General features: G+C 38.0%; 4 protein-coding genes across 4 annotated transcripts; 2 read left to right on the top strand and 2 right to left on the bottom strand.

The window, feature by feature from the left end:
• Positions 1 to 156: 156 nt before the first annotated feature.
• Positions 157 to 12,453, bottom strand: cyfip2 (cytoplasmic FMR1 interacting protein 2). The gene is made up of 30 exons (XM_077732860.1): positions 12,302 to 12,453; positions 10,110 to 10,257; positions 9,931 to 10,020; positions 9,213 to 9,290; positions 9,041 to 9,142; positions 8,735 to 8,916; positions 8,543 to 8,639; positions 8,298 to 8,426; positions 8,110 to 8,214; positions 7,936 to 8,024; positions 7,602 to 7,839; positions 7,373 to 7,525; positions 7,068 to 7,207; positions 6,854 to 7,001; positions 6,522 to 6,675; positions 6,204 to 6,360; positions 6,030 to 6,126; positions 5,872 to 5,948; positions 5,684 to 5,792; positions 5,483 to 5,602; positions 5,200 to 5,399; positions 5,037 to 5,124; positions 4,781 to 4,924; positions 4,599 to 4,689; positions 3,908 to 4,038; positions 2,947 to 3,019; positions 2,778 to 2,872; positions 2,447 to 2,685; positions 1,998 to 2,145; positions 157 to 1,919 (listed from the first exon to the last, which is right to left on the bottom strand). The coding sequence occupies exons 2-30, from the start codon at positions 10,224 to 10,226 to the stop codon at positions 1,752 to 1,754; spliced, it is 3,759 nt and encodes a 1,252-aa protein (XP_077588986.1). The 5' UTR covers positions 10,227 to 10,257; positions 12,302 to 12,453; the 3' UTR covers positions 157 to 1,751.
• A 575-nt stretch (positions 12,454 to 13,028) lies between these two features.
• itk (IL2 inducible T cell kinase) lies at positions 13,029 to 16,948 on the bottom strand. Its single transcript, XM_077732884.1, has 17 exons — positions 16,786 to 16,948; positions 16,583 to 16,687; positions 16,407 to 16,488; positions 16,211 to 16,336; positions 15,892 to 15,929; positions 15,665 to 15,819; positions 15,524 to 15,589; positions 15,343 to 15,397; positions 15,102 to 15,181; positions 14,875 to 15,017; positions 14,701 to 14,775; positions 14,114 to 14,282; positions 13,824 to 14,040; positions 13,672 to 13,736; positions 13,476 to 13,594; positions 13,206 to 13,363; positions 13,029 to 13,117 (listed from the first exon to the last, which is right to left on the bottom strand). The coding sequence occupies exons 1-17, from the start codon at positions 16,939 to 16,941 to the stop codon at positions 13,052 to 13,054; spliced, it is 1,875 nt and encodes a 624-aa protein (XP_077589010.1). The 5' UTR covers positions 16,942 to 16,948; the 3' UTR covers positions 13,029 to 13,051.
• Positions 16,949 to 17,624: 676 nt separating this feature from the next.
• Positions 17,625 to 19,417, top strand: med7 (mediator complex subunit 7). Its single transcript, XM_077732885.1, has 2 exons — positions 17,625 to 17,779; positions 18,043 to 19,417. Exon 2 carries the CDS (start codon positions 18,052 to 18,054, stop codon positions 18,811 to 18,813), a length of 762 nt encoding a protein of 253 aa, XP_077589011.1. The 5' UTR covers positions 17,625 to 17,779; positions 18,043 to 18,051; the 3' UTR covers positions 18,814 to 19,417.
• Positions 19,418 to 19,925: 508 nt separating this feature from the next.
• lonrf4 (LON peptidase N-terminal domain and ring finger 4) lies at positions 19,926 to 26,397 on the top strand. The gene is made up of 12 exons (XM_077733389.1): positions 19,926 to 20,646; positions 21,676 to 21,794; positions 22,215 to 22,337; positions 22,474 to 22,674; positions 22,741 to 22,855; positions 23,351 to 23,414; positions 23,509 to 23,623; positions 23,748 to 23,869; positions 23,957 to 24,115; positions 24,201 to 24,363; positions 24,435 to 24,584; positions 25,056 to 26,397. Exons 1-12 carry the CDS (start codon positions 20,349 to 20,351, stop codon positions 25,215 to 25,217), a joined length of 1,791 nt encoding a protein of 596 aa, XP_077589515.1. The 5' UTR covers positions 19,926 to 20,348; the 3' UTR covers positions 25,218 to 26,397.
• The last annotated feature ends 326 nt before the right edge of the window (positions 26,398 to 26,723 follow it).

The following is a 26,723-nucleotide window of genomic DNA, read 5'->3' as shown; positions in this document are numbered from 1 at the left end:
AGAGCCGCATGATTTATTTAAATTCTATTATATTGTTGCAAAACATGATCAATGATGACAAGTGATGGATCACAACCCACTTCCCATTCATAATGTGATTTTTCATCTGATACACACAACAATCAAGTCAAAATAAACTCAAATCAACTACTATAATAACTCTTTTCAGTTAAACATGTTTTATTTCATGGAAATACAACATCATTTCAAATCCAATGCAGGACCATTGTTGTACATTTTATAATCATTACTCCATTTTTTGTAGTACTTAAAAACATGGCCACTTATACAATTACATAAACATAGCCTCATGTCACAAATGGAGCCAATGATGACAATAAGTTACACTTCCATGCCAAGGTTTTGCACTGATACATTTGTGCCTTTTTGTTTTTACTAGATAAACTTGGAAATGAAGATCAAAGCAGAATAAAAAACAAAACAAAAAAACATAATAGTTACAAAATAACACTACATACATAAAAATGATACTGTAAAGTCTTTTTTTCCTTGTTAGAAAATAGGGGCTAATTTACCATGTCTTTTTAACACTGTTAAAGCAAAAGTCCATCAATAATTAATACTGATTAAATTCAAGAAAACACTCATTTAAACATACGTGGCTTTTTAATATCATGGTTTTATTTTCCACATCTACTGGACATCATCATCCACACACTCAAAACAAGTTCATCTAGAACAAAAACACTGTCACCATACACCCAGAGGTATTGTCTCACCTTGTTGATGTTAGTTTAAACTTTGGAAAATCAAAACACATTCATTCATTCATCTGCACACGAGGGCAGCGGGGTGCTGAAGCTTATCCCAGCCAACTCTGGGCAATCAAAACATATATCGTCTATGTTGTTTTTTTGTTCTAAATTAAAAATACCATTATTGTATTCCTGGACATGATATAAAAATCTTTCTAAGAGACAGAATTAAAAAAAAAAAAAAAAAGACATTTCCAGTTAGTGGCGGGACAATTATACCAATGATGGGCAAATAAAAATATCCATAATAAAACAAGAACAATTACAACAACATCAACCATTTCTTTTAGTTTAAAAATGTACATTGAAACTTGCGTTGAATAAAAATGCATCAAGAAAATCCAAAACCAGCCGAGTAACCTATTTAGCTTGAAAGTAAGCCGATTGAGAAAAAAAAAGTATTATTATGATAGACTGAAGTCTTATCATAGGCACACCAGATAATTGCGCAAAAAAAGGAAAAAAAGACCTTATGGCAATGAGATTATGTGCTTAAAGTTTTGTTGCTCAAATGTTTTAACATAATATGATTATGATTTATTTAACCAATAAGAAAATGCATTAACCTTCTTCTTATTCCTCACTCTTAGTCTTTAATGACATAACATGGATTCAAATGTTCATCTTTTTAAGAAATATGTAAGATTAACTCAATCTGGTGTGCTTTTTAAGGAATGAGAAAAAGAGGTCATGCATGATTTGAATCGCAAGTCATGTGTATTTACTTAACAAAAAAAAGTGAAGATGTGAAAGTATACTTTCCACTTCTGGTCTCTCCGATTCCAGTATCGCAAGCATTCACAGAAATTCCAAAAAGAAGTAACACTTTAAGACTATTTGTCTTTTTAAAAACATGAGTTAGTAATAAGGAGGAATTACAGAAACTTACAGCTGTGAGACCAGAAATGAGCGTGCATAGAATCACATCTCTGGGCAATGGTTGTGTGTGTTCAGTGTGTGTGTGTGTATTTATTTTCAACAAGTGGTAGCCAGCGACTGGTGTATAGGAGGCTGGAAACAACGAACATGCTCCACAGTGGAACTGTCTGTCTCCACAGCCTTCATGTACTTGTTTAGGATAGCAAAGATTTCATTATTAAGGATCTGGTACTTCCTGATTCGGTCTGCCATCTTCTTTAGTGGCTGTCAAAAAGTCAATTGAGGTTATTATTACAATAATGTGTTTGATACTTCATTTTTGGTGCAGTAAATTATACCTACCACATTTTTGATGATCTCATCCTTGCCATCTTGTCTTTGAACTTTGAGCAGGTGGTAGCAGAAGTCAAAGAGATCGAAACGACGCTGTTGTCCCAAAAGAACAATAACAGCACAGCCGGCCCAGTTCAGACCATCCCCAAAGCATTGCCTAAAGGGGAAAGCACACATCATGCTTCACAAAAATATATATCACACCACCACACATCTTATAATGAAACATTCATTCATTTTCTGAACCGCTTACTCCCAGCTAATTATGTCCACCAGGTGGGGAACAAACCAGCCAATCACGAGCACTACGGAAAACCATTCACACTAACACTCAGATTCAGATTCAAATTCAGAGTGTTCAATCAGGCTACCCTGCATGTTTTTTGCATGTGGGAGGAAACTGGAGTACCCGAAGAAAACCCAGGTAAGTCCGGGAAGAGCATACAACTCATACTCACTCTGCCGTGAACTCATGAGTGCCGACTGGGATGCAATACACAAATTGCATTGCACTCCAGAGACGATGGAACTCCATACACTCATCCACATGCATGACACCATTGGTGGGAGGAGGTCCACGCCACACGCCATCTTGCAGGAAGCTGCGGATACGTGTCAGGATGACCTCAAACATCGAAAGGCCGCAACAGAGACGCTCTTTGGTCAGCAAGTCTCCCTCACGTGCAATGGCAATTTGCTACCAGGAAAACAAACAAAGAGTAAAATGTTAATAATACTTTTAACTTGAATGTATAAAATAAATGTGTGGTCATGTTGGTGCAAACATACTTGAGGCGTTCCCAACCTCTCAATCAGAGGCACAAGGTGGAGAGGGGCATATTTAGCTTCCAGCCTTTTCATCCTCACCTCTAGGCGCTCTCCCTCTACATTTATAATTAACAATATCTGTTCAGTGTGATCAATCTCCTTATTTTGAATTATTTCCAACCAAATATACCTTTGATGTACACTCTTGGCAAAATATTTTGAAAAGGGGCAGCATGAAGAAGGTCACACACTTCCTCCTGGGACTAAGAAAAATAAAAAATGAAAAACAAGGTAAATCAATTTTAATTCTCCATGTTTCCTATAAACTCATTTCTACAGCATGCAGGTAGTCATGAAGTGAAGTTAATTTGTTTTCCACACACCATACTTAAATACCTAAATTCAAGGAAAACTGTTCCCTTGTCATGTCCAAATAAGATAATAAGAACACTTCTAATGACTTCTAAATACAAGATTTTTGAGAGGATTCATGCAATAATAGAAGCAGGACACGTGCATCTACGAAAGTTGAAAATAATATTTGCACAGTCATATATATAAATGAAAGGTTAATGCTTAAAGGAAGGAACGGGATGTGGTTACAAACAGGAAACATGCACCAAAAAATTTGAAGAAATGTATACAAGTTCATCAAAACTGCAAAAGCATCTCTAAAGAAAATGTAATAGGCTTTCCTCAGATGGATAAGACTACATTCTTGCTCAGCAACCTTTTACTTTTTGATTTTTTGAAGTTTTTCTAAAGTTGATGCATTACAAAACTGTGTCATGCAATGCAAGTAGAGAAAAGGGTCAAGAAAAGAAACACAAACAAAACCAAAATGGGGGAACCCGAAAGAAAGAAAGAAAGCATCTCGGTGTTATTTTGATAGCAATGAAACAAAACCCATATCCTTACCACCTGTGGTTGATGCCAGCGTGTAATGGAAACATAGAATCATAGTTTCATGATTAAACTCGTTGTGGTACTCAGACTGGGGCCCTGAAATATTCTGTAATAGCTAATTTAGGGGAATATCAGCATCTTTAATCAAGCAAAAAACATCAGATTCGAACAAGAACCTCACAACATATTTGCAATGCAAGGAGTGGGTGTGATTCTTCATGTAAGAAACAGACTAGTGGTCTTACCAGAGCTTGCTCGATGAGTAGACAGAAGAGGATTGCGTTCCCCACTTCCCTTAAACTCTGGAAGACATCTGTCTTGAGCTCAGCATACTCAATAATATCCTTGAGCTGATGGTGGAAGAACTCTAAGATCCCTGCAATGAAAGGAGTACAAACAGGAGTATTGGGTTATACCTTCTACAGTGGATATGATAAAGTGGAGAATAACAGAAAATAACTTGTAGTAAAGTGAGATTTTTTTTGTGAGCACTATGAGGACCTCCAATGGGCTTTTTATTCATGCACAGAGCATTGATAGGAAGTCAGTTAGGCAGTTTGCTGCCAAATTGAATAAATATGAAGAAAAAAATTGTCATCTCAAATGTGAACAAAAGGGCACACGCAGAGAAATGGAGGCACCATGTTGGTGTCAGTGAGTGCATCTCTTGCATCACATCTCAACTCCCTCGCCATGAGCTTCCTCTGAAAACACGCTGTATCTTATCACCATGACAACAACCCAGTCATTATTGTTAAAAAAAAAGAAGTAAAGCACTGGGCCTAAAGAAGATACATTGTTGACTATGTCATTCATTGTGTAAGAAAGATTGGTTTCACACTGGCATGCAGGTCATTATTTAGTTCCATATCTTATTAGATCGGTACATGTTTTATTGGACTGATAATTATATGCACAGAGTGGCCAAATGTTTACCTGGGGAGCCATATTCATGACGGGGAAGGCGGCAGATTTTGGGCATGACCTCAATAAGGGTTTTTACATACTGCAGAATCGTGCCTTGTAACTGAGAAGGAGGCACAAAGATGAACCATAAATTAATGTTAAGATAGAAGAGACATATTTCGGAATGCTAAAAGGAGAATAAAGATGAATACCAAGCTCTTGACTATCTTAAGCAGTTCCTCCATCACAACAGCAATGCCTTGGTAACCAAGGAGACGGCAAATAGTCTTGAAGTGAGGCGGGCCAACAAAGTTCCTGTAGGAGCTGTATATGTGAGAGTAAGCGATGTTCAAAGGCTGCGAAAAAAAAAAAAAGAGGAGACAGTTCTTCAGGCTCATCTTATAAAAGAAAACCAGTTGTAGTTGAACAAGTTTTTTTAAAAACAATTATTCAAAGAATGTGACACACCTTGGACCCATACAGGTAGTAAGGCTGCACGTTGGCTGGCTTGTCTCTCTGAGGCTCCTGGGTAAAGGGAATGGCTGTACGCACAAATCTGTAAACAACAAATATTTATAACAGTAAAATGATTATGAATTTTGAAAATTTGTATATGTATGCACAAACAGACCGGTTTGTGGAGCCGTTGTAGCAATAATTAGGGAGGAAATCAAAATTCAGTTCCCAAAAGACATGAAGTGTAATTCGGCCATAGGGAGCTGAGACGTTGTGATTGGCTTCACGGAACATGGCATCAAAACTATCCAAAGTCAAGTGCTTGGATAAAAGCCGGTGGGTGAGTCGATTTATTTCCAAAAGCCACTCCAACTCCTAAAAAAAATTGTGAAACAAAGTTTTGTGCTTAGAATCAGTATATTGGAAATTTAGCTATTTAAATGGTATGTGATCTTTACCACGATAGAAGTCAGATCTTCACTTTCAAAGCGGCTGATGGCATGGTCGAGAGACTTATACATGGCAGCAGAAATCCTCTGGGTGATAAGACGGTTCAAATCAATTGAACGACCCAGAAGCTGTAGAACAAAACATGGAAGAAAAATAACGAAAAATAAGTACAACTGCACTGTGATAAACATGAGTTATTTTTCCAGTACCTGCACATGCCGCTGCTTAAGTAATGTCTCATAACGGTTTGAGGGGGGATACGGTATGATTACCCCATAGTTTTTACACTCAGCACGAAAGCGCTTATCGAGCAGGACACTGTGGAATATATAATAAGATAGTTTCAAGATAGTGTGACAAGAAAAAAACAATTAGAAGACAAATGTACCCCTCCTACCTTCCAGACATTGCTTTATAGTAAGCAAAGATTTGATCAGCCAACTTGTATACAAATTGATCAAAGCATAGGTTAACCTGTGAACAAAGAGAAAAACCTTGGTTTCAATGGAGTGACTTAAAAAAAACATCAGGGTATCTGAAATTAACCACGAGTACCTCAGCTTCGATTTCATCATACAGGAACTGTTTCTTGAACTTAGTGAGAGCATAGTAGCCACTGTCATTGTACAAATCTAGTGGATACAGCACATACCTAAGTGAATGAGGAAAATATTAAATACATAGTATTTCACTGGGAGCAAATTTGAATTGTAAGGACGTCTGGCTCACTCCATCATTGACGGTTCCTTAGTCTCTAAGATGTGGTCAGTGAGGATCCACGGCATTGACATCTCAATAGGGAACTGGATTCTACGACCCATGGTCAGCTCGAGGAAGAATTCCCTAAACCAGAGCTGGGACAGGTCACAACACTGCTGCAGAGCCTCTGGATAATGAAATAATAACATAAATGGAGGTTGTCATTAAAATACAAAAATTTCACATAGTTTCAACAAAGCATTTATGCTTAGGTATATGAATAATTGAGATTCAGAGGACATAAGGAAGTATTAGCAATTCCGGATTGACTTGAAAATGTCTCCTCACCACTAAAATTGAGCAGGTGTGTGAAGAAGAAAGATTGTTTGTGGAAGTCTTCTATAGCCACCACAATCGGTCCATCCAGACTGCTGCGCAGAGTCTTTTTAGAACCACTCTTGTCTGCAATCAATGACTCCAGCATAGTGCGCACCATGTACAGCTGCAGGGAGTACAAAAAAGTGTCCGTGAACAATAAAAACACTATTCACCCACACTGGGAACTTTAAGATAGAATACAAGATGACTGTATAGCAAATACTGCATGTAGACTTGTAAACTTTAGCTCTATACAAGTCCAATGGGTACCATCGTGTCTTGTCTTAAAGAGTAAAACATACTTGTGTGCTAGAAGGTCCAACAGCTCTCCGGGGCACCTTGATATCAAAACCTCCTTTAGGATCCTTTTCTCCCCTCAAACACGGATCATTTGGAGGTTCCCTGGCCCCCTCCCAATCACAAACAGTCTTTCGAATGGCTTGAAGCACACTGCAATAATAAAAACAGAGTCACACAAGACAATCATTTTAATGACACAGTGTGGTGGTTGGTTACCTGATGAGGACATTCTTCTTCTTGCGCACTGCCTGGCGAAGAGGCTCTCTGAGGGTCATCTGGGCAAAGTCCTGAAGTGCTGCGTAGATGGTATTCCGAATGGCCTGATTAAATACAGACTCCATTCTTCCCATAAGGACCTGAATGACACAATATAATGAATGCTGAGAATCACACTAGTATTAAAACATTTTTGAACATACAGTACTTTAGCAAAAGACAAAAAAAATCATTTTGTGTGAATCTAGGTGAAACATAGTACATAAAAAGAAAGATGACCCCAAAGCATTGAGTTGTTTCTATACCTGAAGTCCTTTGATCATAGCAATCACTTCCACCAAAGCAAATTTCTCCTCACTAGTGTAATTATAACGTGTGGCTCGCTCATACTCCTCCGCTGTGCCTGGACAATCCTTATTACAAAATTTATCTGTAGGATGGACCAACTTCCACGAGTACTGAAAAGGTTAGAAAAATGAAATGAATTTTGACGGTGCCTTTCAGAATACACAACATTCTATGATTAATACTCACAACTTCCATGACATGTGTACTCCACTTGGATAACAACTGCAGACCCCTCAGTGAGAGGTCAAAAAGCTCTCTGTATTCTTCATCTGACTTTTGACTGTCAAGGCCAGAGCCTGTTACCACTTCACTGTTGCTATAGCGTGCCAACTCTGAGATGAATCGAATATGGTCTTCCCTGATCTGCACCATCTGCTCACACAGGTTGTATTGTGGTGAAACGCTGCTCTGCATGCACGTCCACCTGTGTTGAAAAAAAGTGAAGATGGAGGGGATTCATATGTGACAAAAAAGAAGAGGGAATTGTATAACTGCACGAGTGTAACAATGGGTTTCTCACTTGGACTTGTTTTCCTCATAGTGAGCACTTGTTTCAATATAGCGGGATAATTCAATCTGCATATCTCCAAATAGTGGCACAACTTGAAGCTTCCAAGCACAGGACAAAAAAAAAGTATGTTCTTAATCATTTCATTTTTGGACAAAGATGTTACTGAAAAGGATAATGCCTTACTTTAAAGAACTTGTCAATTTTGCTGAGGTTTATTCTCTTTTTGGCATCTAGTTTGTAGATATTACTCACATTACCATCCATCAAGTACAGCCCAAACCCCATCACCTAACACATGGACATAGATTTTAATAAGAACAGCTAAAGTGTATGTTTACAGAATAAAAGTAAATAAGAAAACAAATGTTTACCTTAAGTAGCATGTGTTTCTCACTTGGAGTCAAATACATTTTGTTCTCATAATAATCTACGCAGATGTTGACTATATCTGCTAAAAGCTCCTCGTAACCTGGAATCACTTCCAGCTGTTGGTGCAGGCACTATGGAAATAAATCACAAACAAGATAAAAAATAGGATTCAAAGATAGGTAATGGTGGTTTTACAGGTACAGTATATTCTGAAAAGGCAAAAGTGAAACGGTAACAGTAAACAAACCTGTGTGATCCTGTTATGGTTGGCTAGGAACATTGAAAGATTCTGAGACTCCTGAATGGATTGAGGGTCAGCCATTTTCCTCAGAAACTGAGCAGCCCTAAAGACAAAGAAAGACTGGCATGTTAAGCAATTTGTCTTTTGGAAAAACCTTTCATTTCATAAGTAGAGGTACCACTGTAGTATCAACAATACCTTTTGTAAGCTGAATGATCGTTCTTTACGCTACACTTCATGTTTTTTAATTCGTCCAGTACAGCAAACATGTTGATAAATTTGCCCAAGGTAAGCAGATAGGCTTCGGAAACAAAATCTTTCCTCCTCTCAGCATGGCAGAGACGCTTCACTTCGCTACAAAAACGTTCTATGGCCTTCCTCTATAGAAGAAAAATACATTTTAAAAGAGCACTTAATATACTTTTGTATATATTGTACCATGAGTACACACTTTATACCAACACATGATCTCAAATGAATAAATTAAAATAAAGTATGTCTTACTTGAAAGTACATAAACTTCATGAGCTTGGTGACTTCAGGCTCCAAAACCTCCACTGTTTTTTCATAGATCTCAACTCTGTTGGGTTGCTCATTGCATTTCACCTATTAAACACAGGAGGACAGCATTACATATCATGCCATCATAATGTTGATATGCATATATTTATACTACCTGTGGAATAGCTCTAGAACAGCTTCTCCAAGTATAAAGCATCACAGCATACTCATGTCCTTCCTCTAACATTTCGTTCTAAAAAAAAATGTCAAAACGATGCATTAGGTCAACAATAAGTAGAGTTCATAAAATAAAAATGACAGTCACACTAATTAAGGTAACACTAATAAAAAATATGTAAATTTTAAAATAGGTAAGGACACTTACAATATCAAACATGCTTACTTTCTAAACACACTACTTCTACAAAGTACAAATATTGAGTTTAAATAATAGTGTGTGATATACTACACTGGATAAACTAAAAAAAAAATAATGAGAGGATATTTACATTCAGTTTGTTTTGTAGTTAGGATATGTTCAAGGCATAGCACATTCATTCCCCTCAGATGGGTAACATGTTCCATAATAAATAGGTCCGTTATTAATATTTAAAGGGAGAAATGTTTCCCCATTCAGAAATAGGTGAGACACATTTTCCCATCCCCTTACATATAGTATCCTCAAATAGACCAAGTGGGACTTCCTAGTAGAATAGGCATGAATAAGCACAGCTATTTGTAATTCAAGTCACACAAGTACCCTCACGGCATACATGGAAAAGGAGGTGAAGTGGAACTTTGGCTGGTTGAATCACGTGTGGTGTGAACATGCAACTTGAATTTTGAGCACTTTTTTGCTTCACATTTTTTAAAAAGAAAAAAATAGGCCTCACCATGCTGGAGTGGACTGTAGCTTGCTCAATATAACGAGCTATACCAGTTACAAAGGCATTCCTATCTTCAAAGTTGGTGTCAAAATTGGCCTACATAAGACGGGAAAGGTTAGTGAGGAGATTAAGATAATGTACACTGACACTGGCTAGGCAGGTGACACGAGTGGTTGAGTTTGTACCTGGTACATAATGGAGGAGGGAGGGGGTTCAATGCATGGCTGCTGGTCTGGAAGGGGCAGCTCTTCCAGCAAGTCCACATTGGACAGGGCATCCTCGAGGGTCACATGCGTAGTCATGGTTACAAAGCCTTACTCACACCTCACCAGTCTGGAAGAAAATGTAGGTAAGATAAACAGTCATAATAAAGAACCGCTTTATCCTCATTAGGGTTGCGGGGGGTGCTGGAGCCTATCCCAGCTGAGGCAACGGACACCCTGAATCGGTGGCCAGCCCCATCGCAGGGTAGAATGAGACAGACAACCATGCACACTCACACCCATACCTAGGGGCAATTTAGAGATTTGAATCAGCCTACCATGCATGTTTTTGGAATGTGGGAGGAAACCAGAGTACCCGTTAAAACCCATGCAGGAGCACAAATGTGTGTTTACATTTCACAGAGCAGACAAAGTTGACAGGGCCAATAATTGGTTTAATTTGCATGGTCAGATATGAGAAGATGAATGTAAAAAAATTAATGAGCCAGAAACAACCATTAGGTGTGACTCGCCTGACTACAGGTTTCTAAATGTGAAACGGTACTTTTACAGCACATCACTGGTTCCATATTGTGTGTTACAACTTCATTTAAAAATAATTACCTTCTAAATATATCAATCCTGAATAGGTATGTGAGACTTTTAATATAGATTTTTTCTATTTCATTGTATTCATGTGCCATTGTGCATACAAAACATAAAAATTAAAGTTTCCATACTATTTTATAATTGTATTAGTAATTGTAGTAATTGGAAAACAGTGGCCAATGTCAGTTATTAGATGCTTGTCACAAAGGGAACACACACTGAGTGAAAGTGTGTCAAGTCCACAGTCGCACTGCTGAATGGAATCCCCTGCCCCAGGGTTTCTTTGTTACATTAATTCATACTCACCAAACACAACCAATCGAGACTTTCCAACCACATGTTCCAGCAGTGTCTGTGTAGTGTACAGTAGTATATGACATTGGCTAGTATCACCTGGCCCAATGATTTGTCAGTGAAAATAGACACCACAAACTCATGCATAAACAACACTAGATCATATAACCAAGCTTGACAAGTAGGTAGAGGAAAAGCAAATGTAATTTCTAGCAGTATACTTGACGCTAAATAAACAGTCTGAGGGTGTCGGTTTATCCATCTTGTTGGGTCATTACAAGAAATTACAATAGTAGAAACACATCAGATGGTGTTATTTTATCCAAATCTATTATAGACTACCACACCCATCACAATAATAATGTTTATATGATTTGATATGTCTAATCCACTGATCTCTTAGAGTATCAAAAAAAATATTACTAGATTATATTTTGCAGGTGTCGCCCATGATGTGCATGGGGTATATACAATTAATAATGCACTGTTAATAATGAATTCAATTGGAGAAAATTGTCAGACTTAAAGAAAATTTGATGTAGCGTGTGATCTTCTACGATGGGTGTCATCATTTCTTTGGGTGATGAGCTGCATTATTACACATTTACAACACAGTACGCGTGCAGATGGCACGGAAGATCCAATGTTGAGCGCTTGCCATGGGGTGAGTTCAGTGAAAATGGCACAATTTGGACGTGAATAGAATGTAGGCAAATACTGGGTGTCATTGATGCATCGTTCACAGGCCTGCAGGCGCGTCACCATGAGATCGGTGTAGCCTCGACGTCGATGTTGACACCCCACTGACACTCGTGTCTACACTAGTAAACGTACGAGACGAATGGGAAGTCGCATATCAAAAGATTTGTGTAGGAAATCACATTTTGTTCTTTTCTTTCACTTGATGAAGCAAATGGTCTGGCCTCCATCACTGATCGCTGCACTTGCTACGCTCTCCTCACCCCACCCATCTCATCTCCGTGGGAGCTACGATGCCGCTGGAAGCTAACGGGAATCCCGTGTGTAGGGATAACACGGAGAATCGCTTCACTCAGAACAGTCACTCAGCAACACAGCCCAACGATCTTTAATGTACTAAATGCAAACATTAATGAATTCAGAGAATGATGCAGTGTGAGCAAGGAAATGGAGCAGAAAAAAATGAGAACTCTCTCTCTCTCGCTCAAGCCATCTTCACTACACCGCTCACATCATCAACCCAGACCACGTTCATCCTCGAGGCTCCATCCATCACTATAACGGCCACGTACCTGCAAATCTCACGCCTGCCCGACGGTATGGGAGGCGTGCGGACAGTGGTGCGGTCTGCGAAGGCGTTCCGTTCTTTTCCGGCGTTGGTGCGTCTTGCGAGTGAACTGATGCTCTAGTTTTGCCCCAGCACCTACCCCGCTTTAATCCACCCCACACAAAGAGCAGAAAATGGCTGCAAGTGCAGTTTCTTAAAGGGACAGTCACACTGGTTGTCGACGTGATGTCCACAACCATTAATATTTTGCACCGTTTATCCTCACTTGGTTCATTTTACAATGTTTCAACATGATGTACAGATACAATAAATATGTCTATACATATTTATTAGTTCTTTTCAAATAACTGCACATGCCCACAGGCACACAAAGTCAAAATGTACCGAATCCAAACAACTTCAGCTATTCATTAATTTTCTGAACTACTTTATCCTCACTAGGATCCCGGGAGTGCTGGGGCATATCCCCGCTGGCCGCCCGATCCCAGGGCACGAGGGGATAGACAACAATTCACACTCATACCGAGGGGCAATTTATAGTGTCCTATCAGCCTCCCATGCAAATTTTTGAAATGTGGGAGGAAACCGGAGTACCCAGAGAAAACCCACATAGGCTCGGGGAGAACATGCAAACTACACACAGTAGGACCGACCTAGATTCAAACCCAGAACACAGGAAAATAAATCTCAAACTTGGAACAATAAATAAATCCAGTTTATTTTTATTTTTTGCAGCACCAAGCATATATTTTGTTCAATATTCTGTAATTGCAGAAAGCTCATGAAGCAACAGTGTAAAGGACGGGCGGTCCAGTGGTCTCTGAGAATGAAAACATGAGTTAACGGACAAGACAAGACTCATTGTTTTTGTGTTTTCTTAAACTATTCATTGAAATGAATTTTCCCACCTCTTTCCAGCACCAGTCCATCAGCAAATAAACGGCCTCTGGTGCCAATCTTGGCTTAAGCAGTCTCATGCCAGCATTTAGAGACTCTACCACCTGTGCATTGGACTGGTTCTCATAAGGAAGCCGGCCTTCTGTATAGACTTCCCACATGAGGACACCTGGATAGGTAAAAACATATTCCTGAGTAGGTGATGATAAAGTAGTGTCATGTAAATTGGATATTTGGGCATAAGCAAAAAAAGGAATAAACAATGGGAAACTGAATCATACCAAATGACCAGACATCAGATTTACTGCTGAATTTGCAGTATTTGACAACTTCTGGTGCCGACCACTTGATAGGAAACTTGGAGCACATGGAGCTTGTGTATTGATCATCGAGAACATATCTACAAGGCACAAATTAGAAATAATCTGTAACAAGAATGCACTGTTGCTGTAAAACGGAGCTGGTGTGTATCCGTACCTGGTCATGCCAAAATCCGCCAATTTAATCACATTGTTCTTTGAAACTAAGCAGTTCCTGGCAGCCTATAATTGAAAAGACAAATGGTGGAGAGACATCAATTCAAACCACTGAAAAACAAATGCCTTTGTATGCTTTTCGATTATTTTTACCAGATCCCTGTGTATGAAGTTAGACGTCTCCAAGTAAGCCATCCCTTCAGTGACATCCAGACACATCCCCAACATTGTGTCCTGGGATAAACGCCCCATTTTTGCCCGCAGATAATCTGATAGACAGCCGTTCTCCATAAACTCCAAAACCAAACAAATGGGAGAACGTCGGGTGCATATGCCATAGAGCTGAACAAGCTTTGAGTGATTGAATTTTCTAAAACATAACAGAATTGCGAATAACCTCAGTTTATTGCAACCTAAAATGACAAATCAAGATGTTTACTTACATCATGATGTTTGCTTCTTCTTTCAAGTCTTCATTTGACATGCAGTCTTCTTTAATCAACTTCAATGCTACTTTCTTCTCCCTCCATTCCCCCCACAACACCCTCCCAAACTGTCCCCTGCCTAATTCTTGGCCAAAAGTGAGTTCATCAGGATCCACCTCCCTCTCATCTGTTGAGAGATAGGTATTAATGATTTGTATTTATAATTATTTAGTACTATATCTAATATTTCCTAGCCAGAACTGTGAAATGGTTTCCTTATTGAGACAACTGCAACAAACTAAGCCAGGAATTGGACAAGTGACATTTGTTTACAAACAAGAAGTCCCATCACTTTGCAAATACTGCAGTTTTATACTGTCAATGACCTCTTTGACAAGATTCAGGGGCATGCATTGACCATAGTTCTGTTCGGCTTATATTTACACAAGCCACAACATTAACTAAAACACCCCACTCAATGGCAACTGTATGAATAATTTTAAAGTTTATCCAGTGTAATACTACATCCATGCTCAAATAAAATGGATGATCATGATAATAATTGCCCTGAAAATAATTATTCTCCACAGAAAAATAATTATTACCTTTGAATCCATGAGCAATTATTTGGGAACAGCAACCTTTTTGAGTGACAGGGTATCTGAGACGTGTTATCAGACCTGACAGGTAATATACAAGCATGGAAATAGATTTTAGTCAGAATATATATAGAGTAAACAGCATTCTGTATTCTGCTTAACAGGTAAAAAAACTAATACCTGCAGCATTGTGTTGGTGGTAATAAATCAGTTCAGGAATAGTGGGGAAAAGATACTTCTCTGCCAAGTAAAATGAAGACTCTTCTGATTCTGTTCGCCTGATTTGGTAATGTTTTACACACGGTTGTTTCGCCCCAGTGGACCTATTTATTGAATTTAGCAGTACAATATTTTAGTGTAGTAATGTTGTGAAAATGATTCTACAGTTACACAAACAGTGAAATTACCCAGATGCTTTAGTGAAGACTGAGACTGTGTAGACTCCTGTTTGTCTTGAATTTCGGACTACAAATGCACCCTCCTTTCCCTTAATGTTTGCAACACACACAAAAACATAACTATTGTATGTGTAATTGAAGTGTATTTGTCACATAAAATACCAATGAGGAAGTGTCTACCCAACATTTTGTTGGCAGAGTCGCTAGTTTTCATTTCAAAAGATTTCAAAAGAAATGAATGATAATTTACCTCCTTGAATAACACATTCTCTGCTTCCCCTCTGGAAATGTTCTTGCTGTACCATCTTTGAAAGTGGAAAAAGTTTTCATATGGAAAAATTAAATCCATTAACATAGTAATATGCAATACATAAAACAATTGATATGCTCAATCAAATTTGACTCATTTATAGGATATAATGCTAACTTACTCAAATCTCTCAAAGTTCTTCCCTGATATTTCTGATGAGAGTATCCTGGGCACAAACCCCGTGTTGCTGTGATGATAAGAATATTCTTTTAATAGCTGAAATCATTTGAAACAAACAAATACTACAGACATAATTGCCCACCCCCTTTCATCTCGAACATAACACCAGTCAGGGTGGGAACTGTCTGTCAGGGTGTACTCCTTGTCTTTCCGAAGTGCCAGCTCTCTATTTCCAGATGGAGTGTAATTCTGCAATGCAATAGCTATCCGATGCACTCCATCACTTAAACTTTCAATCTAATGAAATAAATTACGACATGCATTTGTTATAATTCTAACTGCATTTACTTTGATTAAAAAGAATATTACCTCTAAATCTGGGATAGCGGGTAGTGGTTTTTTAGAACCTATGGAAAAAGCAAAAACACAATATATACAATATTTACTTGCTGTATAGTCATGTGAAGGGTATTTTACCCAATTTTAATCCATATAGTTACATTTTCAATCACTAGTAGGAAATGTTTAATCACTAAAACAATGAGGCAAATGCATTGACCCAACTTTGCATTAATTGTATTCTTTAAACCTCAATGTATATATTTATGAAATATGAAGTATAAGTATAAGTATAGATGGTATATTAAGCCTTAAATTTAGTATTGGTTGATAAAAGTGTCATACAAACCACAATCAACAGGATCATATGCAACACAACCCTTTGCCAGTTTCTCTGAGTGTTTGCAACATCTCCATTTTCCATTCATCCAGAGTTGTGGGTGGTATTTTTCAACCAAATTGTTATTCTTTGTCTCTGCATGAATTACAAGGTCGATTTTAAAAAGTGTATAGAGCAGATCTGTATTGTATAAGACCATGTTCACCTTCTTTAAGAGCATGCACCCATCTCAGACGACAATCTTTGTCTGGGGCAAAAATGTAAAGTAAATGCTTGCCATGAAAGACCTGTAGATGTTTGGTTAGAGAATAAAGTGGTTCATTTCAAGATTATTTTGCAGATTTAAGTGATATTTTGAAGTTTTGAGAAAGTGAAACTTACCTGGAAGGGGTATTTGAAGTCACATGGAATGGGGAGATGAGTAAAGCACATCTCTACACACTTAATGCTGTCCAGTTTTATGCAACCCTTGAGTATTGGCTTTCTCTGGTTAAAGAGAGAAGAAGGAAATTCATTAAAATAATAAAATATTTGCTCTATTCATCCTAGAAATATGAATAGGGATAGTCTGAATGATTACTTACTCCAGGACGACACTTAAAATACTTCAATTCCCTTGTGTCCAATGCAAAAAATCTCTCCTTGTAGTTGCACGGAGATATTCTTTTCTTTTGCTGAGACCTTTTTATCATTATTCCATCCAGAATTACTGTAGAAGACATAGTAACATTAACACTCATAGACACATGGAGTGAGACTGTAACAAAAAAAATACACCAGGAAGTTTCCGGTTGTTGAACTTATTCAACCACATCCTGAGCTCATAAATTGGTAACTGAGTAAACACAGTAAAAAAGAAATATATAGAAAGTCTTAGAATTTACTTAAATACACCATTTTCACTGTAATTGTATTTAACAGTCACAATAACATAACTTTTAGGGAGAGGTTAGCCCTTTTTGCTTATCCACAGGAGCTTCAATTGCATGCAAACATACCATAGTACATTCAGATGCACTTTTACTGAATGCAGTTTATAAGGAATTTTCAAAGGGTCCTATGTGAAGTCTCACTAAGAAAATAACCCACATTCACTCCCACTCAGTCCCCTGTTTTGTGGCTGCTGTGTGGAAAATTTGTGAGTTTTGGACCCATTGAAATTGTAAACTGGTGGACGAATGAATATTCATCAAATGAATTTGCACGAGGACAATTTTGTAACATTTGCATACAATAATGTTTAGAATGACTGTGCTTACATGATTGCAGCCACTGAGCTATGACAACCAAAAGATTTTCCACTAGATGGCGACAAAAAGAAAAAGTGATTTGGTGTCTTTCAGCGCGTATCATACATCTAGGCTTATATATGATATCAATTGGGACGTACAATTTTGACCAATCCAAACGACGAACCGCGTCACGAGCATGTTTAAACCAATGGGATCAGTATACACTCGGTGCCCATGTCCGCGGTATCTTAAGGAAGGTACATGGTATCCGTACTGTCAAACTATAATCATATTCATCATTTAATTATACCGTCACATTTATCGGCTTCTAAAGGGCCACTTTAAGGTAATTATCACTGACCAACCATTCTTATTGCATGATCTTTTCCATGAATTTTACGGTCAAAGTATGATATTGAAGTCGATGCTTTTTCTAGCTGCTAAAGCTAAGTGCGTTTTCTTTGCCGGGTACCTTCAAATATTATAGTGGTTATCTAGGTCCGGTTGCTAAGTAGATTGAATAAACGATAAATTTCTTGCAACTTTGATATACGCATTACATATTTAATTATTCATATTTTTACTAATTGTGTGTTCTTAATTTTTCAGACCACCATCATGGGTGAACCACAGCAGGTTAGCGCCCTGCCTCCTCCACCTATGCAGTATATCAAAGAGTATACAGATGAAAATATCAGCCATGGTTTTGCTCCCAAACCACCACCACCCATCAGGGACAGCTACATGATGTTTGGTAATCATTTTCAATGTGATGACCTAATCATCCGACCCCTGGAGACCCAAGGCATTGAGAGACTCCATCCTGTGCAGTTTGATCACAAACGTGAGCTCAAGAAACTGAACATGTCTATCCTAGTGAATTTTCTGGATCTTTTAGACATCCTCATCAAGAGTCCTGGCAGTATAAAGCGAGAAGAAAAGCTAGAGGACTTGAAACTTCTGTTTGTTCACATGCACCATCTGATAAATGAATATCGGCCACATCAAGCTCGGGAGACTTTGCGAGTGATGATGGAGGTTCAGAAACGACAGAGACTAGATACAGCAGAAAGGTTCCAAAAGCACTTAGAACGAGTAGTTGAAATGATCCAGGGGTGTCTTGCATCCCTGCCTGATGACTTGCCACAAATAGAGGGTCCTGATACTGCTAGTGAGGAATCAAGAACTGTAGTCACAGGGAGCTGTGTGGGCTCTTCTGGGCAGGCACCCCGGCTGAAATCGGAACCTATGGATGTAGAGGAAGCAGGAGCAAGCTGTATGGCGACAGGTCCACAGAACAAGAGCACAGCTACAATTAAAAAGGACAAAATGTGGGACAAAGATGCTGCCATGTGCAGTATCATTGACAAAATTGCCTAGTATCTGCTTACTACCTATGGATTACCGCAGATGCTTTAATTTTTTTGTGTAAAGATACTGCTTTTGTTTGGATTAAGTTCATTTAAAAGTTTTTTTTTTTTTTTTACCTCAGGAAAGACATTTATCTATAGAGCATTAAATTGAAAGTAACAAGAATTGGGTAGTTAACTTTCCTTTTTTGTCATCTAATAAAGATATTTCCAGCCAAGAGAACATTTGTTTCTGAAATGTCAATGTCACATGCAATATGTTTGCTTTGGGAAGGCTAGGGGCATCTTTTGGTCTGCAAATAGTTCTCTCACAAGCAATGGAAAAGTCTAGCTATTGTTAGAATGATTCTACTGCTCTCAAATTTGCCATTACGGGGCTTTTTGTGGGAGTGTGGATGCTTCACATCAAAGATATACAGTTGAAAACAGTTACTGCAGGATGCATTTTAAAAAATAAGAAATGTGAGAGTCCACAGAATCTCCTAAACTAATTAGGTGGGTTGCTAGATTGGGGATCCCAAATGACTTTGTTTTTTGCAACTTGGTTACTACAATGAACCTTTCCACACCTTAATGAGGTAAACAAGCATGCATTTAAACCCCTTTGGGTCTAATTAATGGAAATAGTGTTGTTTTTTTTCTGCCATAAAAATAAAAAGCTGATTTGATGGATACTTTTTTGTTCATTTTAATATTAAAGTTGTGTTTGAAATAAAAAGGAATATGATCTACCAATATTATGTAATAAAACAAAACATGTAGCCTACTAATCGTGACATAAACAAGTTTTTGATATTTCCAATCATGAAATTGCTTTAGATACGTTATTTAAACTCAAAGCAGACTGTTATTGTGCAGCCAAACCTATTTGGTAATCAGGTTTTCATGTGGCTTCAATCTCCATCTGAGAATCCCCTCTATTGTGTAGTACATACAACATGATGAGTGGCAAATGGATTAGCTTTCAAAGGCAGTTGACAAAAAAGCATGCAGTTGTAATAGAATTCGTTTTGAACCCTGATTATTTCTAAATGATCCCATAAATTATGTTATGAAACTCAGAAGCTCTGGGTTTCACAACAGGGCTGACGGCGAGCTTCCTAGCCAATCAGCACATTGGCTGTTGTCACGTGGTTTTTATTTATGTAACGTAATGGTGTAACACAGTAACCTGGAATGGTGCCCGTGTACGGAGTTCCTAGCAAAAGGGGATTATAGGCACCCACAAGAAATTTCAACATATTCCGTCTGAGTTCATGGACGTGACGGCTACGTTTTGGATCTTGGGAGAAGCGACGCACTCAATCAGTTTCGTATTTACCTAATGGAGAGGCATACGCGTCACCGCTGCCAAAGACTCTAATATTATATTTAATGTCGGTCGGTGGGGCGGTTCGAAACAACTGCGTTGAATAAGCGAAGACAATGTGAACAGTGGGCGTTAACAGTGGCTAAATTGAGCAAAGTTGAACGAATGGGTTCGTGTCAAAACGTGTTCTTCAAAGAGCAATAATAGTCGCAGAATACTGCAAGAAGACCACATCCATGGAGCTGCTGGAGTGCCGACTTTGCCTCTTTCCCATTTGGGAACCGGTGACCATACCTTGTGGTCACACCTTCTGCAGAAGATGTGCAGTAGCCTACATCCCCTCTAAATGTCCGATCTGCAAAGAGAGGTTAAAACAGAGGGAAATGAGGAACGCAAAGAACAATGTTTTACTCATCCGTGTCATTGAGAAGTGCTGCCCCCAGGATGCAAAGATCAAGTGGCAATTAGAGGAGAAGCTACGAGCCAAACAGTACCAGGAGGCTTTACTTGTTGCCAACGATGGGATACATCAAGGTAAGAAGATGGTGAGAATGCGGATACATGATTGGCATAGTTATAAGTTAGACTATACAGTCGCAAAAGCCGCAGACCAACAAAGAAAAAGCACAAAGTATAAAGCAAATCAAAGTGAATAGGTTTTCTCTTCTCATCTCATTTTCTGAACTGCGTTATCCTCATTAGGGTTGCAGGGGGTGCTGTAGCCTATCCTAGCAGAGGCTGGGCACACCCTGAACCGGTGGCCAGCTGATCGCATGGGGAAAAGGAGATGGACAGCCATGCACACTCACACCCATACCTTGGGGCAATTTATAGTGTCCAATTAGACTACCATCCATGTTTTTGGAAAGTGGGAGGAAACCCACACAGGCCCAGGGAGAACATGCAAACTCCACACAGGTGGATGTGACCTGGATTTGAACCCAGCACCCCAGAGAGCTGTGAGGCAGATGCACTAACCACTTGCACAACGGGCCACCTAAATAGGTTTTATAAGTCTAGGTAAATCATGTTAATGACTACTAGTCATCCGAAACATGTGGCCCTTGGTTCAGGCACTGTAGAATCATGTAATCTGTTTAATATGTAATACATTTTTTTTTGCTTTCGTAATTCAGAATTTACTTTCATAAGGAAGCTATCTGGTATGTAAATGTTAAAGCATGGGCAGTCCTACAACAGTCAGCATTCTGTAGAACATTGAGTAATACCCACATGACTGGAATGGTGGCCCTTAAGTTACAGCTATAATAATCTGCAATGAGACTCATTATGTTCGTGTAGGTCGTCTGGAATTTTCACTTTATAAAATAAACCTTTATTGTTTTGAAAATGTTTTGGATCAGAGGAGATTGATTTTTTTTGTACAATAAAGATAACCTGTTATATCAACATGTTACACCAGAATTATTGTGTTCATATGAAAAAATGTTGGGAAACAAGTTCAAAAATGCATTAGTAACCTCATTGTGTTTTTTTTTCAGTTGATTCCAAGTATACACATTCTAATATGTGATTTTTCTTTGTCACTTTTTTCATATTTAGTTCCTGAAGACCCCAGTCTAAAGCTATACAGAGCTGAAGCATACTGTGGCTTGCTACATTTCTCTGATGCTCTGGCAGACCTTGATTACCTCTGTTCTCTTAGGCCATTATGGACTGAGGTGAGATACATTAGGGAAAATAATCAGACAACATTTTCATACAAAGGCATGTGTGTGACCAGCAAAAATATATTTTTAAAAATCCGCTATTGTAAATATGCTATTTCTCTGTTTTGATTAAAAAGTGTCACAATGGTACATCATTAGTTTGAAGGTCAAGCTTTACTATATATTCAATTTTAAGTTTCTCAGGCCATTATTTGTTTGTGTTACTGGCATGCCAAAAATATTCTTAGAGAACATCATGTTATAATCACTTGGCAGTGTGGTTAAATGATTGGTGTAATCCGCACTTTGGTTTCTGTTGTATATAATATTTAATTATCTTATGGCCACATCCCAAACCAGTTATCAACTACTGGCAGTGAGGGAAAACCTGTCATACAGTACACCACTGATTATTATCTTCCATGTACACAGGGCTTTTTTCGTAAAGGGAACATACTGCTGGAAATGGCTCAGAAGACTGAATCACTCATCCAGTTTCATCATTGCCTCAAACTTCAAGCTGACTTTGTTCCTGCTAAGAATCACATCAAGAAGGTTTATTACTCACCTTTTATTGTGTAATCAGTGCATATATTCAAATATATTTATATATTTAAGACTTTTTATCACATTTTTATAATAATAGTAGGTTATTTATTAATTTCTAATAGTATATGGATTAAATTGGCAGATTCTAGAAGCAGAGGGAATCTCAGTGCCCGAGGAAGCGGCTTGCATTATCCAGGTGTTAGGTGAATACTTGAAAGCTTCCTACCCGATGACAAGTCTTAGTGGCACCCTTGTAACCCATCCTGATGACCTCAAACATCCACATGGAAATGTAGTAAGCAACAGTATGAGAGACGCATACCAGTTGCGTGCTGCAGACATGGTGAGTAGATGAAGGTTTGCATAGTAGGAGGTGTTCTTCTGAAATCTCCAAATTGTGTTTCTTTAGAGCTCGAAACCGAAGCACGACAATAGCACAGAGTGTTGCTTGAGCCTTTGCCAAGCTGTCTCCTTCCTGCCCACTAGTGAAGATGATGAGGAGACAATGACAAGAAAGGAGGATGGTAATGGCAGCAGTACAATGACAAACAGAGTTGCCAAATAATATGAATCTTCTGTAGTTTACTATGCCAGTCTTTGCCAAACTACTAAATATGCATTTTATATCAAAACTATGAAAATAAAAAAATAAAAACAAGCAAACAAAAAGTTATCTTTCAGACATTTATACATGAAAAAAATTAAAGTTTTTGTTTTTGGCTTGCAATTTTAACTTACCATGATGATTAATATCGAAATGCAACGTCCTGTTCTAAATATGTTCTGCATTTTGTACCTTGTCAAAACATTCAAATATTTTGAAAGTTAACTAGTTAACTAAAGATAACAAAAAGTGTCACACAATCTGGAACTTCTCTTTACCCACTACAAAATATGATTTATGATGTTTGGCAGCTCTGAAATGACAATAAATATTTATAATTATTATAAACTGTATAAATATCATAATTTTTGTTTTGTTGCCATATTACATTTAGACAAGTCTGATGTTATTTCAGGTCCTGGTGATAAGACTCTTCACGTACTCACTGTGTCAGACTTTGAATGCCCTCTCTGCATCAGGTTAGGATCATTTTCTCCCCATAGTTGTCATGTAGATGATTATGCAGTTTCGCCCTACATACATTAATTTGGAAGGATTTTTTGTCATTTACAGGTTGTTTCATGAGCCAGTTACCACTCCATGTGGCCACACTTTCTGTAAAAACTGCATAGAAAGAAGTCTAGACCACAACCTCCGCTGTCCACTGTGTAAGCAGCCCCTGCAAGAGGTAACAATAGTATTCCATGTGTCCTGACATTTTATTTCACTTCTATTCCGGATGCTTTAAGAACAATAATGTGCAACTTACTGGGTCAAATTAACTCTTGGGTCTTCTCTTTTTTTATTTGCAGTACTTGAAAAATAGAAAGTATAACATCACAGGTATGGTTCTGGATATCATGGACAGCCTTTTCCCTGCACAATTGGCTGAAAGGAAAGAAATCCATGATGCCGAAATGGCTGAACTTTCAAAGTAAGTACAATTAAATACAAGATTAATTTAAATTGATTCTGGATAGAAATTCAGTTGTTAAATTCAGTTCTCTCTACCTTTCTACAGCCTCACAAAGGACATCCCGATTTTTGTCTGCACTGTGGCATACCCCGGTATTGCGTGCCCCCTACACATCTTTGAACCTCGATACCGACTGATGATGCGTCGCTGTATGGAGACAGGAACTAAGAAGTTTGGCATGTGCATCTACGATCATGGCAAAGGGTTTGCACAACACTATTTATATTAAACATTTAACGGCAATTTTATTCTAGTGTAGTCACAGTCTCTCCTTCACTTTTTTAAAAAGATTTGCAGATTATGGCTGCATGCTAGAGATCCATAGCCTGGAGTTGCTACCAGATGGCCGGTCTTATGTGGACAGTGTGGGTAGGAACAGGTTCAGAGTCTTAAAAAGAGGTCTAAGGGATGGTTACCACACAGCTGATATTGAATATCTGGAAGATATCAAGGTGTGAAGTGTTGGAAGAGTGTTAGGTCTGTTGATTATTTTTTGGATTAACTAAATGACTTCTACCTGCAGGTTGAAGGAAGTGAATTGGAACTATTGCAGCGTCTCCATGACCTTGTCTATCATCAAGCTCAGGACTGGTATCAGCGCCTTGGCAGCCGCATGAGAGAACAGATAAACAGGCAATATGGCAACATGCCTAGTATTGAGGAAAGTATCCAGGTAAGGCAATTTGACATTACTTGAATTTAACATTCACTCTGTAAAATACAATCAATCCATTACAGATGAACTCCTCAAAATTATTAATTATCTTCTAAGTTAAACTACATTTTTTTTAATTTCTATATTTAACCAAAAGGGTTGTAATTCTAAAATAAGATTAGAATTGTTTACATCTTGACTTTCTTGCAATGATGGAAGTATGTTTTTCTTAAAATTAGTCAATATGAATGCCCAGGAAGAAGTAGGAATTTTATTATATGACTTTAACTCAGGCCATGAATAATTATGACAGTAATTGTCTCAACTTGAGCATAGTATTTTGCTACTACTGCCAAAATAAAACGTTAGAGGTATAATTGTAAGTGCTTAGTGTTTTGTTTATGACCCAATGATTAGTTATTGATATTTGAGCATTTCTCTCTTCATTTCAGTTTATGCACAGTTTTTTAATTATTATTTTTCTCCCAGGCGTCATCAAATGGCCCAGCTTGGTGCTGGTGGCTCCTCTCAGTCCTCCAGTTAGACCCTTCCTATCAAACCACAATCCTTTCCCTCTCCTCGCTAAAAGATCGTCTAGGTCACCTTCGCCTCATTCTTGAGTACTTCTCTCAAAGGTTGAATGCAGCATAATGGCTGGATTACTCATCTAAAAGGCTGAAGGTAATTTATGTACATAATGGAATTTTTAAAGAAGCAAAAAATGTTCTGACTTCACATATATCACACTTTTTTGGGGCAAACATACTCTGAAATACAAAAGGGACTGTTAAAGTCATATTGTCAAAAACAAAATATAATTTTATGGGTAATAAAACCGGTAGAATGTATAAATCTTGGTCTCTTGCTAATTGCCCGAAATTAGCTGGGATAGACCCTGGGAGCCCCCGCAACCCTTCCAAGGGTGTGCCTTTCGCCTGAAATCAGCTAGGATAGACTCTGGCACCCCCTGCAACCCTGCAAAGGATGCGCTGTACAGAAGATGAATGAATGAATGAATGAATGGAGTTACAAATGACAAACACAAACATTTGGGGCTCAGACTCTGCACAATATGAATAGACAACACTATTAGTTGTATTTTTTTCCTATGGCTATTTACAAGTGGATGTTCCAATATCAGGAAATAAGCACGAAAATCAGTGATACAAAGGTCAAATTTTTCCTGGACTATGCAAATTAAGATTAGGAAGAAAAGTATATTCATTATTATTATTTTTCGCTTTGCCAATTCATTGTCATGTCATGGTTACTCCATGCTTATATTCTTTGGCAATTTGGTATGGCTCATTTTATTTTATTTTATTTTTTAAATGTTTTTTCCCCTAGTATGGCCATACAGCAGCTAGATTTAGGGGCATTTATACTAAAAAAAATCCATTGTCAATTGCTGGATTTGTAAAGTTGAGGGTAATTGTGTAAGTAGGATGAAATCCTCTTCCACTGTATCCGTGGCCCAGTATCAAAGCATGTTAGTAGGGACCTTTGTCAGTCATATTGCTTGGAGTGCCTTGGATTGTGAAAAAAAGTCAGGTCTTACACAGCACAAGTTTTACGTCACAACGTAATGACAGCATACAGTGTCTTTTTGCCATCATTTGATATGATCAAGTGCTTACATTCCATTGATTGCCAAAGCTGCATGTTTGACATTGTTAATTCACAACATGCATTACTTGGTATAACTAAATAGCTCTTATTTACTTTGTTTTTTATCTTGAAGTGTGCCATGCATTATGTGATCTGTAGAAATACTGGTTTTATGTGTGTTTTGTAAGATTAAGGTTTGAATTAAAATGACAATTTCAAATAATGCCTTTAGTATGGTGAATCACACTTGCATATGCACTTAGTACATTGCAATAAATGGAACATTTTTATAGCCACACTAAAAGAAAAAATCATGATTTGACCACTTACCCTTCCTTTTTAGTGGCGAATTTTCCCTTTTTTACTCATGCAGGTAAATCAAACTCGATTCAAATTTAGAATTTATCGTTTATGAGATTCTGTTCACTTATTTGGCTAACCAAAATCAATCTTCTTGCAGTTTTTACTAAAATGTCTTCATGCAGTCCTGCCACCAGGGTCTGCTCTGTAGCTGTGAATGAATGTTGACGCCCAGTGTATGTACATCAA

This window comes from Stigmatopora nigra, chromosome 14 (genome assembly GCF_051989575.1).
Source record: "Stigmatopora nigra isolate UIUO_SnigA chromosome 14, RoL_Snig_1.1, whole genome shotgun sequence".
Taxonomy (NCBI): domain Eukaryota; kingdom Metazoa; phylum Chordata; class Actinopteri; order Syngnathiformes; family Syngnathidae; genus Stigmatopora; species Stigmatopora nigra.
The sequence above is the reverse complement of the archived record's forward strand: the minus strand, read 5'-3'. Positions and strand labels throughout refer to the sequence as shown.

Bases quoted from the DNA above. Each gene is read 5' to 3' on its own strand.
- cyfip2 (XM_077732860.1), bottom strand. From the start codon at position 10,226: ATGACTACGCATGTGACCCTCGAGGATGCCCTGTCCAATGTGGACTTG. The intron at 6,127-6,203 runs GTGAGCCAGACG...TCATTCACTTAG, and splicing joins AAGGAACCGTCAATGATGGA to GTATGTGCTGTATCCACTAG. The intron at 5,125-5,199 runs GTCTGTTTGTGC...TGTTGTTTACAG, and splicing joins TACAACGGCTCCACAAACCG to ATTTGTGCGTACAGCCATTC.
- itk (XM_077732884.1), bottom strand. From the start codon at position 16,941: ATGAGTGTTAATGTTACTATGTCTTCTACAGTAATTCTGGATGGAATA. The intron at 16,688-16,785 runs GTAAGTAATCAT...CTCTTTAACCAG, and splicing joins ATTTTAAGTGTCGTCCTGGA to AGAAAGCCAATACTCAAGGG. The intron at 13,118-13,205 runs GTGGGAAAATTC...TTTCATTCTCAG, and splicing joins TGGACTGGTGCTGGAAAGAG to AGACCACTGGACCGCCCGTC.
- med7 (XM_077732885.1), top strand. From the start codon at position 18,052: ATGGGTGAACCACAGCAGGTTAGCGCCCTGCCTCCTCCACCTATGCAG.
- lonrf4 (XM_077733389.1), top strand. From the start codon at position 20,349: ATGGAGCTGCTGGAGTGCCGACTTTGCCTCTTTCCCATTTGGGAACCG. The intron at 22,856-23,350 runs GTAATGGCAGCA...ATGTTATTTCAG, and splicing joins AATGACAAGAAAGGAGGATG to GTCCTGGTGATAAGACTCTT. The intron at 23,415-23,508 runs GTTAGGATCATT...TGTCATTTACAG, and splicing joins GAATGCCCTCTCTGCATCAG to GTTGTTTCATGAGCCAGTTA.